The 12,327-nt window shown below is 43.1% G+C and overlaps 1 protein-coding gene across 1 annotated transcript; it reads left to right on the top strand.

Moving 5' to 3' along the window:
• The first annotated feature begins 9,379 nt into the window (after positions 1–9,379).
• On the top strand, positions 9,380–11,985 carry LOC128418107 (serpin B3-like). The gene is made up of 6 exons (XM_053397570.1): positions 9,380–9,430; positions 9,570–9,716; positions 10,061–10,178; positions 10,561–10,712; positions 11,204–11,371; positions 11,593–11,985. Exons 1-6 carry the CDS (start codon positions 9,380–9,382, stop codon positions 11,983–11,985), a joined length of 1,029 nt encoding a protein of 342 aa, XP_053253545.1.
• The last annotated feature ends 342 nt before the right edge of the window (positions 11,986–12,327 follow it).

Genomic DNA, 12,327 nt, shown 5'->3' with positions numbered 1-12,327 from the left:
GAGGTTGGATCTGAGATCCAAATGCCAAGCTACATATTTGACTCAACATAGCACACAAAGTATCCATTTCCTAGAAGAAGGAACATTTTGTCATATGTGGTGGGAATGTAAAAAGGTGAAAAGCTTCTGGGAGATGATATATAATGAGATGGAAAAAATGTTGAAATATACATTTTTAAAGAAACCAGAAGCATTATTACTGGGCATTGTAGGAAGTGATATAAATAGAAAGGACTGTAAGTTGTTTTTATATGCAACAACAGCAGCAAGATTGTTATTGGCCCAAAAATGGAAGCAAGAAGAACTACCGACGAAAGAAGAATGGAGGATGAAACTAATGGACTATGCAGAATTGGATAAACTAAAAGGAAGGATTTGAAACCGTCGGGACCAGAAATTAACAGAAGACTGGAGTAGATTTACAGACTATTTGAAAAGTATTTGTGATGATCAGAGTATGCTTGTAGGTCTGCAAGTAGTTTTGTGAGGAGTATTATTGGAATTATTGCAAAAATCGATAAGGGGAAGGATGGTTAGTTAAAACAATTAAAGGCAATATGAATTTAAGAAATGCATAAAAGGTGGTCAAAACGGTGGATCATAAGAGGTGCTGATGGAAGTCCAAAAAAAAAAAAAAGATTATATAAGTGATGAAGTTCTGTGGTATGTATTGTAATTTATATGCTAAAATTAATAAAAATTATTATATTAAAAAGTATCCCTTTCCCAGAAGTAAAAGTTTGTACAGAAAGCCATCAACACCGCCCTCCTCCATAGCAAACATTGCCAGACACCTGCCCCCAAATACATAAACAAACACAACCAGGCAACACTCCCAAACCCCTCACACAAAAGCTGTCATGTAACACCTCCCCTCTGCACAGAAATACCCCACACAACACAACTTGCTAAAAATTGCTCTGATCCACCCACAAATGTAGCCAGCAACACACACCCACAACACAAACAGATGCATGCAACACACACATTCAGACTCCCCAAATAACACACCCATGCAAATATGCATGCAAAGAGAGACTCAGGCAGACTGAGGGGATGAGGCCAATAGTGGGGCCAACAGTCAAGAGGGCAGTTTCTGCATGTGCTGTAGAGGGAAGCGAGGGGCAGATGAGGCTCTTCAACCTGGGAAGGTAGTCAATCTAAGAGAAGAAGGAAAACTCTGGTTGTTTTGGAGGACATCTCTGGAAGGAGGAAAGGCTAAGGGGTAAACCCTACACAAATCTGGAGTGGAGTCCCTAAGGTGGTTGGATGGCACCTTGTAGGAACTGCTCCTGGGAACTGCTGCAGCCAAGCTGGTGCCAAATGCATTGCTCTGCTTTCCTTTGGCCCACATCAGCCAGGCCAAGAGGGGAGCCTTGTCATCTGGGCAGCCCAAGACCTCCATACACATTGCCCAGGCTTGTGCCCCAGGGAGGTCACTTTGGTGCTGCTACCTCAGCGGTCTAACTTCACTCCCAGAGGCACACTCGATTGTCTCTCGAGACAGATGGATGCCAACAACGACAAACTGGTGAGCAATCTGGCCATTGCATTTTGCACCAGCTGAAGTTTCCAAACCATCTTCAGAGGTGGTCCCACGTACTGTGCAACACATTACAGTAATCCAGCTTGGATGTTACCAGACCGTAGGCCACAGAAGTTAGGCTATCCCCGTACTGATAGAGGCATAGCTGGACCACCAGATGAAGCTGACAGAAGGCCACCTGAGCCTCCAGTGACAGCAATGGCTAGGAGAGCACCCCCAAGCTGTGTACTCGCTCCTTCAGAGGGAGTGTAACCCCTCAAGAGCAGGCAGTCTTCCACCCATCTGGTCTAGGGAACCAACCACTAACAGTACCTATGTCTTATCTGAATTTAGCTTCAGTTTATTGGCTCTCATCCAGTCCATTACGAAAGCATGACACCCACTCATCCACTGCCACACCTGTAGATGTAAAAGAGAAATAGAGCCATATGTCATCAGCATACTGCTGACTACACACTCTGAAACTGAATGGCTCCATTCAACAGATTCATGTAGATATTAAACAACACAGGGGATAAAATTGAGCCCTGAGAGACCCCACATGGAAAGTCCCATGGTGCCGAGAAACACTCCCAAGCACCACCTGCTGAAGACAACTATCCAAGTAGGACCAGAACCACTGCAAAGCACTCGCAACTCAGATAGCCTCTCCAGGGGGATACATTGGTTGATGGTATTGAAAGCTGCTGAGAGGTCAAGGAGGATTTACAGGGACACATTGCCCCTGTCTGTCTCCCAACAGAGCTCAGCATATATGGTGACCAGGGCAGTTTCTGTGCCAAAGCCAGGCCAAAACCCTGATTGAAATGGATCTAGAAAATCCAAGAGCACCTGGATCTGGTCAGTGACCACCTGCTGAAAAACCTTGCCCAGAGGAGGGAGGTTGGCAGCTGACTGGTAATTAGGTTCTTAGAATCTAGGGATAGTTTCTTAAGAAATGGTCTTGTCTTCTTCAAACAAGCAGGAACCACCCCCTCTTGGCATTGACCACCTCCATGGCCTAGGCAGCTGTCTCCTCTTCCAAGAGGAGCAAGGGTCCAATCCAAGCACCTTGTCTGCACCCTCCAGCCTCATCTATTGAAATTCACCCAACAAAACAGGATTAGATTTTGCATTACCCTGCAGTTTGTCCATTTGAATACAGAGGTACAGGGTTCGTCAATGAGGGCGGAGGTGTATCTACACCTGCACCATGTCATTGTGGGTGGCTATATGCCAGTATCGCAATCGCCACTTCCTTCTTCCTTCACCTGGGGCATAAACAGGAAGGAAAAGGCATGAATAAGAGGAGGTTTTTCAAACCTGCAATAAGTTACCACTCACTCTTGTGGAGGGTGGGATCTAGAATCATTCTAGACTGAAAGCAGCTGTTGAGGATGAGTATAAATGATTCTGGATTGAGAAAAAACTATGTTTTTGTACTACAAACTGGTCAGTGCGAATGCAGTCCATGTCTGAGAATACCCCGTGTGTAGGGGCAATTTTGATCACAAAAAAATGTAAACCACCCATTTCCTAGTACTGCAGTTATCACTGTCACCGTCCACTGAGACTTTGATGTGCCAATATAACATTTTTCTAAGTAAAACGAATTTCCAGTCATAGCCATGCTTCCAATTGTTTGAAAGAGGAAGAGGCTGAGACATCTTGGTGGTGCCAAGATATTGAGGGGAGTGGGTCTCAGGGCTTTTTCAGCCAGAACTCACCATCTCAGGTGGCAGCCATTGCCATTATAAGAGAACAAGGGGTTGTTCCAGCACCTCTTTTTCTTGCAAAATAGCACTGGTGGATGTAGTTGAGATTTGGTGTCATTGCTCAGTGGCTTCTTGAATTCCACAAACCATTTTCCTGAGATATTTTTAAAAGCCCGCTCACCCCTCTTGGTGCGGCAGCGTTGCAGGATGGCGGAGGCTTCACTGGGGGCCTCGGTGAGGGAACTTGAACTTCAGTGCCCCTTCCTGATAGGCGGTGGGGTCATAAGCCCCTGTCCCCTATCAGAAACTGGATCCTAGCCTGTGCCCTGCTTTGTCAAATGGGGATGCCGGCTGGGCCTTGGGCCGTGCCAGGGGGTGAAGCCGATGGAGCAGGTAGGCTTCCCTCAGATCTGCCCCTTGCCCCATTTAAGCGGCCTACACCTGAGGCACTACCTGTTCGTTAAAAGTGATCTGGTCTGCAAATTTATAGAGGGGAGGAGCTGTTCAATGGTGGTCCAAGATATTTTGCCGTCAGATTTTCCCCCTTCTAGGTCAACACTGTAAAAAGGCTTGCTGTGTTTTTGTAGACCAATTCCTGCCTTCTGTTATCCCCTCCACCAGCGGTGGCTAGTGCTCAGTGGAACTGGTGGAGAAGTCACCAGGGACGGAGAACTTTAAAGTGTTAAGATCAGAAAGCGGAAAACATGAAAACAACGAGAAGAGGCAGGAACAAAGATTTGGAGATATGCTTCAGAGGTCCAGACTATGGGGAGCCCGAAAAAATTAATAATTACAATTTGGATTATACTTTGGTTGTTTTTTTATTTTAGTTTATTATTTTTAATGGGGTTATGATTCGGATATCTGGATTGGCTGTTTTTATTGGAAAATCAATAAAAATGATTTTTTTAAAAAGAGGAACTGGTGGTGACAATTGGTTGATGGACAATTGGTTGATGGAGCCAGATCCAATGGTGAACAAAGCCAACACATTTCTCATTCCCCCCTGTCCTCCTGGCTAAGTTGTACACAGGAAAGACTGTGACTAAAGAGGAAGAGCCTGGCAGGGTGTGCCACACCTGCACTGGTTGTACGAAAGACTGGTAAGGGCTGAATAAAGGTAGACTGATTTTGTTGGAGCAGTGCCCCACTAGCCCTAGTAGGTGACCTCTCAACTGCCCTCCTTATGAGACCTACTTAAAAAGATTGCATTTAAGAAGTAACCCTGTTACAGCTGGCCAAGCTTACAGGCTAATAAAGACCTATATCAACATCAATATAGATGTCCCTACCTGCTCTCTCTATATCTCAAATACTACCATTCACTAATGAAGCTCCAGGATGATTTACATCAATAAAGAATGTAAAAACGGTGCAATAAAATATAAGCTGGATATGATAAAAAGCAATTCAAAAACCATAAGAATGGTAGAAGAGGGCAGGGCTTGATTTCTATGCACACAGTGGTGTAGCATGGGGGGCAGAGTGCAAAATTCTGAGAGAGGGGCAACCAGGCAAACAGGCTCACCCATCAAAGCTCCATGGCTGAGCTCCTGCCACCCCCTGGAGCTGCACGGAGGCAAGCCGTGCCCAGGCCAGGCCTTTGGGGTTGGAGTCGCGCATCCTTCTCCTCATTGCCAGTGAAGGGACGCCTGTGTGCTCCACTCTTGGGCTGGCTGAGCCGGGAGGCAGCAGAGCCGCCAAGCCTAGAAGCCACATGGTCATCGCCACCAGCAGCGGCAGCAGCAGCAGCCATGTGAGCCATGTGCCTCACAGGTTTGGTGCACATCCCCCAGCACATGCCTCCACCCCAACTGCCCAGTCCAACACTTGCCCTGTCCCGGGCACCAGCAACCCATGCTACACCACTGCATCCACACCCAACTACTAGAGACCAAGTAATCTGCAAATTCAGCAATTATTAATTCTTAAATATAGGAACAGCATGAATTGAAAGCAGGCTGGGGCATCCAGTTCTTTGAAGCCTCCTTCAGAAATAATAGGGGAGGGAGCACACCTCCTGTTGGAGGTCCCCTGCTCGTGCTTTCGCTTGGTGGCAGTGGCAGAAACGAGTACATTTCCCACACTGCCCAGCCTGCCATGGAAGGCTTAGAGGACATCTTACTTAACGAAGTGCTTGCCTAGCAGCTTGTCTCTCTTAAACAAGAACTGAAGTGTAACAAGAAATTTCTGACTCCCAGCTAGATATCAATAACTCCATTGCCACCTAGTGACTAAATCATATAATGACACCGTCCGAACAATTCAGGAAGTTAAGAGGGTGCTTGCTGACATAGACATGAGTTAACACTCGCTGTGCCCAAACTCCCTCCAACACTGTGCGAAGGTGTAGAATTAATCTATTTTCAGTCAATTCACATTTAAATCAAGTGATTTCTTCCTAGATATAGATGTCCTTTTCCTTCCATAAAATGGGAAATGCTTTCAACTGCACCGTCACTGACTAGTGATAAGTGATTGGTTATATGGGAAACTTCAATTTTTGACATTGTAGTTTTGCCTTTTTACCTTATGACATCATTTGTTGCTTTTTTGCTTATTGGACCTGTTTATATGATTTTGTAGTATTTGTATCTTGTTATTCTTCTCCTTACTTTTATTACTTTGTGCCCAGAATTGGGATTGAAAATATTAAATGAGGGTCTTCAGAGCAGAAACATAAATGCTCCTCAGAGCTCCATATGTATTAAATAGTTCATGGCACAATGAATTATCTGGATGAATTCTAGCAGATCACAGAACAGCCTATTTATCCTAGTCCTGCCTGCTTCTCCTGACTGCTCTTTGGGACATTGGTCATATTTTAGATTTTTCTTTGTTCTAAGCCATGTGAATAACACGCTACCCCAGGATGGATTGTAGTTTGTGAACCCTAAAAGCACATAGCAAGTGATGGCTCTCCAGATGTTACAACATACAAAGAACCTAGATAGGTAGAACTAAGTTACATCTGATGCAGCCTTCTGTTTTGAACAATGTTCAGTCTGGTGTTTCTTGAAAGGTGGCATATGTGTCAGTGTGGTGTAGTGGTTAAGAGCGATAGACTCGTAATCTGGTGAACCGGGTTCACTTCCCCGCTCCTCCACATGCAGCTGCTGGGTGACCTTGGGCTAGTCACACTTCTTTGAAGTCTCTCAGCCCCACTCACCTCACAGAATGTTTGTTGTGGGGGAGAAAGGGAAAAGAGAATGTTAGCCATTTTGAGACTCCTTAAAGGGAGTGAAAGGCGGGATATCAAATCCAAACTCTTCTTCTTCTTCTCTTCTTCAAAAACAACAGCTTTCCTCTGCCACTCACGCTCAGCATCTTGAATTGTATTTGGAACTATAGTGCCTTTGGACTCGGACATTTCATTGAGCCATTTTGACGGATAGAAACATTTCCCACGAATATGCCCAATCTATTTTTTAAAACATCTAATCGAGTGATCCTCACCATTTCCTCCAGTGGTGAATTCATACCCACTGTCCTGCTGTGTCATTTTCAATTTCTTACACATTTTTTTCAAAGCCCATATAGGGTGTTGTGGGGAATAAGAAAGGAACCCTCTGCATTTCCTGTCTCTAGGGACACACATTCTTTCAATGGAGTCTCTTGGGGGAAAACTTGGTTTTAAGGGGCAGTTTCGAGGGGATATTTGGAGTGCTTTGGGACACGCTGACAATACACCAATGCTGACAGGGTGTGTCACATTGTGCCTGCACTTTGCACTAGATGAAGTATACATAATTAAGCAAAGTCATATAGGGAGTATATGTGGCAATCCAAGATAATTACCTTTGATCATTAGAAATGTCCAGTTTTTGCATCGTACTGGTTTCATTATGTAAATTTGAATTAATCTAATTTTTTGCAAATTCAGAAAATACAAAGTAGTTTAATGGTTGTGGGGGTGTGGGATGATCAGTATAAATACCAGCGTCTCACAGGAGGAGAGCATCACACTCACCTGCCAGACTCCTATCATCACAGCTGAAGCCAAGGTAAGCAGCTCTCCTTTCAAGCATCCATGCAGCCTTGTGTTCGGTGATGTGCATCTTTACAGCAGTTCTTTTTTCATGGGTAGTTCTTCAAAATTGTGGGTTTGGTGATAGAATGTATTGCAGTGCAGAAGTAGGAACAAGTATATCTGTATTCTGAAGGATCCTGACATGATGAGCTGTTTTGGTCTTCCCTCAGAGCTTTTGAATTCCATCATGACCACCCTGCCTGAAGCCAATGCTAAATTTGGAGTCGACTTTTTCAAAGTGTTGACCACTGAGCACCCATGCGACAACCTCTTGATCTCCCCTGCGAACCTCACCGCAGGCCTGGGCCTCCTCGCTTATGCATCTGGTTGTGAACAAGCAGATCAGATCGAGAAGGTGGGTCTAATCAAGCAGTAGAGATGCAGCCTTCAGACTGGGCTCATCATTAGCAGATACCTTTCCATCACCGGTCATATTTGATACAAGTTGAGAAAAAGAATGACCTCACTGTGGCTTGATCCAGTAATAAGCCCAGTCAACGTCTCTGCACAAAATCCCATAAATGTGCAGAGATCAAAGAATATTGCATCACTAGGCATGGAGGAGAAATTTGGTTGAATGGAATGGAAATCTTCCAAATGGAATCTTCCAAATTTGTAGTTTTCAAAACAATGTATGAGCCAAAAAACAGCTCTTTTTAAATAGATTTGTACTTACCTGTACTTGTTTTGTAAAAATAATATTTACAAAAATTCATATATTAGGGGGAAATTTGCATAAAAATGCAGATATTAGCGAAAGTAGCATAACATGCATTGTATTGGAGAAACTGCTTGCAAAAATGTGTACATTAGTAAAAGAAAATGCATCTGAAATGGCTTTATTAGGAGAATTTCGCACTAAAATGCTTGTGAATTTTCATGTGGATCTTTTTTTTTAAAAAAATAAAAAATAGCAAACTGTTGCAAAATGTGGAGAACTAAATTTAAGATTTGATTCCTTTAATTCTCATCCTATATGAGATTTGTTTCTATCATCTCAAGGCAGAACCATAGATTGCCTGAAGTTTGTATGTATGTTTGGATCATTAATTTAGCATGATTCAGATATCATGGGCCAAACATGTTGAATCATTTCGAAGAGTAGTATGCAGGAAGATATCCATCCTGCAAATGTCACATATGATCTAAGAGTCATGTGACATACATATCAGGATGTTCTGACATACATATCAGCAGAAGTGCTGCTGTTATATTATTGCCTGTGCAACTGAAGCAATGTTCCAATTTCATTCAAGGTCCTGCATTGGGATGAAGTGAAAGAGTGTGACAAACCCAGAAGCAGGAGCCTGGGACATTCAACAACCAGGCTAAGAAGGGTATGTAGAAGAACGCTTGGATAAAGGTGTATTCCTCCCCTGCCCAAAGAACCCAGCTTGCATATTAGTATTATCTCCTGTTATCTCAACATCAACTCCATGCCTGTTGGGCAAAAACATCTCTAAAGGAAGAAAAGGGGCCTTGAGCACTGAATCAGCTCTTAAAAGTGCAAATGTCATTTTCATAAATATATTTGCAACAAAATATTTGGATGAAGGAGGATTAAAGCATCAATATATGTGTCTGATATCAGTGCAACATCAGAACAAGGATTGGCTGATGTTTGAAAAACTAATTTGGTTTCATGCCAACATTTCTTATTCCTTTATTGTAAATGGGCTGGAAATGAACTACCTATGGATGCAGACATTTTATAACTTCATTGCAGACCCAAGGTGCTGGTGGTGCCAAACCGAGACCCCGTCCTGAACCTAAACCTTGTGACAAGAGACGAGTCATTCACCGCCCAGCTCCTTGCCCTGAGCCTGAGCCCGAGCCACGTTGTCCTAGACGCGTAAGTTGTGAAACATCGGGAGAGTTTCATCAAAATAATAATAATAATCTCACACACACACAAATAGACATTTAGGGGGTTATCTCTAAGTATTCTAAATGATACCACACAACTTGTGATAAAATCCACAGGAAAGTAGGAATGAAACCGCTAAATTCTTGCTTAGATGTGAAGTTCACTGGGTGATGTTGAGTCAGTCACCATCAACCCCCATCTAACGTTGCTGTGAGCATAAAATTGAGTAAATCACAAGAAAGATGAGCTGGGCTGCCTGGAGGGATTCAGATGTGATAAATGTTTACTTCAAAGTAGGCATACCTGAGGTCGACTTTCAAGCAAGCTTTGTTGCTTAAGATAAGTTTGTAAGTTTTCTTTCTCACAAGATATACCCTTAAGAAGATAAGTAGCCAGGTGATGTGAGAATTAACCTCCTTTTTTAATCCTTAGGATGTTCCTTGCTATGAGTGTGAGAAGCCTGAAGGAATCCATACAGCATTCAGCAAAATCCTTGCGACTCTTAATCAGCCCAGCGCCAACTATACTCTGAGCTTTGCCAACAAGCTCTATGGAAACAAGGACATTGCCTTCATCCAGGTAACACTAATTTTGGCTCCTATGGGTGCTCCACTGTACTGTGAGAACCAAGTGCAAATTGCAACCTGCAATTGACTGTATTCTACCATAAATGGGTTCATCATCTACTGGTGTCTGTCAAAGCTGTGCCTCATTCCCAGGCAACCAGAGAGATCTACTACAATAATGATTATCTGCTCTATGAAAGTCTCCACCTGCAAAATTTAGTGTTTTGAAACTACAAAGAGGCACTGAATCTTTAAGGGCATTAGGCAGTACTCAAATGCGAGAGAATACACTGGACATTTTCTGTTTTGTTATATATTTACTGATACATGGATTCAATGTTTTCTTGTTATGTTCAGAAATTCGTTTTCTGTGCTCTCAAACTGTACTTGACTGAAGTGGATGGTGTGGATTTCCATAATGCCCCTGAGGAAGTGAGGAGACTCATCAACCTTTGGGTTGAAACCCGTACACATGGTAAGAGCACAGAATGCACTAATGACCTCTTCCTGACATAACTTTCATGATAGGGAGGTCTCCGGTCTTTGTTCTTCTCATGCTGGTTCAAAAAACCAGTTAAATCTTTCTTATTCTCCAAGAATAAGCTAAGAGCCCACTGTGACCTCTGCTTTCCTTCAAACATGAGGAAAGGTAGGATTGATTTGTTGCAATAAACTGGTGCCCATACTATTTTATTTGCTTATAAAAACAGTTAAATGCTCCCATTCTGTTGCAAAGGACTACTTAGGGTATAATTAAGTACTTTATTCAAGCTGTTCCATTTATTCTCCATTAACCGTGAACTACAAATTGTATGCCCCCATTCCCAAAAAACCCATTGTAACAATTTCTTTGCCAGGTAAAATCAAGGACCTTCTCCCCAAGGACAGCTTTGATTGCCTTGTTCAGCTCCTGCTGGTGAATGCTCTCTTCTTCAAAGGACAATGGGAAGTGAAATTTGACAAAGAGCTCACAGAAGAAGCTCCCTTTTATCCTCATCATGCAGATGAGGTGAGTTAGAAACATATTCCTAGTTTCCTTGCTTCTTTTGTGCAGAGACAATGTACCTTGTAACTTCCAGAATACATGTTTAGTGTTGGAGTTGAGTTGCCCCAATGAGGTCTTGATGGAGGTCACTTGAAACACTTGGTGCAAGGAAGGCTCTGCAATGCTGGACGGTCATCACCCCTTTCAGCTGAAGATGATGGCCCAAAACTAGAGTTAGCTGTCCTAGAGCCCCACTGCTAACAATGGGGTTTAACTTGGCCACTTGATACCAGTCCAATTGATTTGAATTTAGTAGGATTGTTGCGGAAATTACAAAAGAGAAGAATCTGCTGTCTCCCTTTTCTTTTTCTTTGGGAGGTTTTTTTGTTGTTTTGTTTTTTGCAATGCCGAATCTCATGATGCCTGAGAAAGAAAGGAAGAAAGAAAGAACTTCCCAAAGAAAACTAAGTTCCTTCTCTCTTTTTAAATATTTCCTTTTTTCCTTTTCTTCACAGAAGGAATGCCACAGCGTGCAGCTGATGCACAGGAAGGGTGTCTACAATGCAGGGACAATTGACCTATGCAATGTTCAAGTCCAAGTTGTTGAGATCCCCTACAAGAACAATGAATTGACCTTCGTTCTGCTGCTGCCAGTAGACTGCAGTGCAGAAGCTCTTGAACAGGTAAATGGTCTTTCCATCCCTATGATATTATATCCTATGATATATCATCCCTATAATATATCCCTATTATAGCTATTCACCTTATCCATGCCAGGCCCTTAATTTCAATAATACTGGTGTGGAAAAAGTCTGTTGATATTTTTTTCTTATTGTATTCTCCCTTGTTTTGATTCAATCTGGGATTGGAATGATATCACTATAACTTCTATGTGTTCCTCTAGCTGGAAGATGGACTTAGCCACAAGCATCTGCTTGACCTGTCCTGTCATCTGAAGGCCATTGAGGTGGATTTGGCCATTCCCAAGTTCAGCTCAGAGAAGAGCATTGAAGCCAACGAATACCTGAATCTGCCAGATCTGACTGACCATGAAAAGGCCGATTTCTCTGGAGCAACCACAACAGAAGGCGTGGCTCTGACTCAGCTGGTCCATGATGCTTCTATCGAGATTGATGAGGAGGGTGGTGAAGAACCAGAGCCAGTCCCTTGCCCCAAGGATAGGCGTCCACGTCGGGAACCTGTGGAGATTCGGGCTGACCATCCTTTCCTCTATTTCATCGTGCACAATTGCACCCAGAGCATCATTGCTCTCGGTAGATTTGCTAAGCCAGAATAAAGGAAGAGTTCATGCAACAAGATCAATGGAAAATGGATACTGAAAATATTTTATCGAAGAATATTGTTTCCATCTCTCCTCTTTACTCAGCAAGGCCAACCTTTGTATAGCTTGGGCAAAGAGAACTTTCATTGGGTGGCGGGCCTAATTTTCATGGTATGACAACAATGTTTTATAGGATTGTTGCTCTACCTGCCTTCTCCTGTCATTTTACATCTTTTCAATAAGATGTTTGATAAATGACAATATTCGGTAAGTGCATTTTTCCCTGCACTATAGCACTGCGATGGAAGAAGCTACACTTCTTTGGGCCACAACTAAATTTTTCTAAATGGGTGGAGC

This window comes from Podarcis raffonei, chromosome 7, assembly GCF_027172205.1.
Source record: "Podarcis raffonei isolate rPodRaf1 chromosome 7, rPodRaf1.pri, whole genome shotgun sequence".
Classification (NCBI taxonomy): Eukaryota; Metazoa; Chordata; class Lepidosauria; order Squamata; family Lacertidae; genus Podarcis; species Podarcis raffonei.
The sequence above is the reverse complement of the archived record's forward strand: the minus strand, read 5'-3'. Positions and strand labels throughout refer to the sequence as shown.

Bases quoted from the DNA above. Each gene is read 5' to 3' on its own strand.
- LOC128418107 (XM_053397570.1), top strand. From the start codon at position 9,380: ATGAGCTGGGCTGCCTGGAGGGATTCAGATGTGATAAATGTTTACTTC. The intron at 9,717-10,060 runs GTAACACTAATT...TGTTATGTTCAG, and splicing joins AGGACATTGCCTTCATCCAG to AAATTCGTTTTCTGTGCTCT. The intron at 10,179-10,560 runs GTAAGAGCACAG...TTTCTTTGCCAG, and splicing joins GGTTGAAACCCGTACACATG to GTAAAATCAAGGACCTTCTC.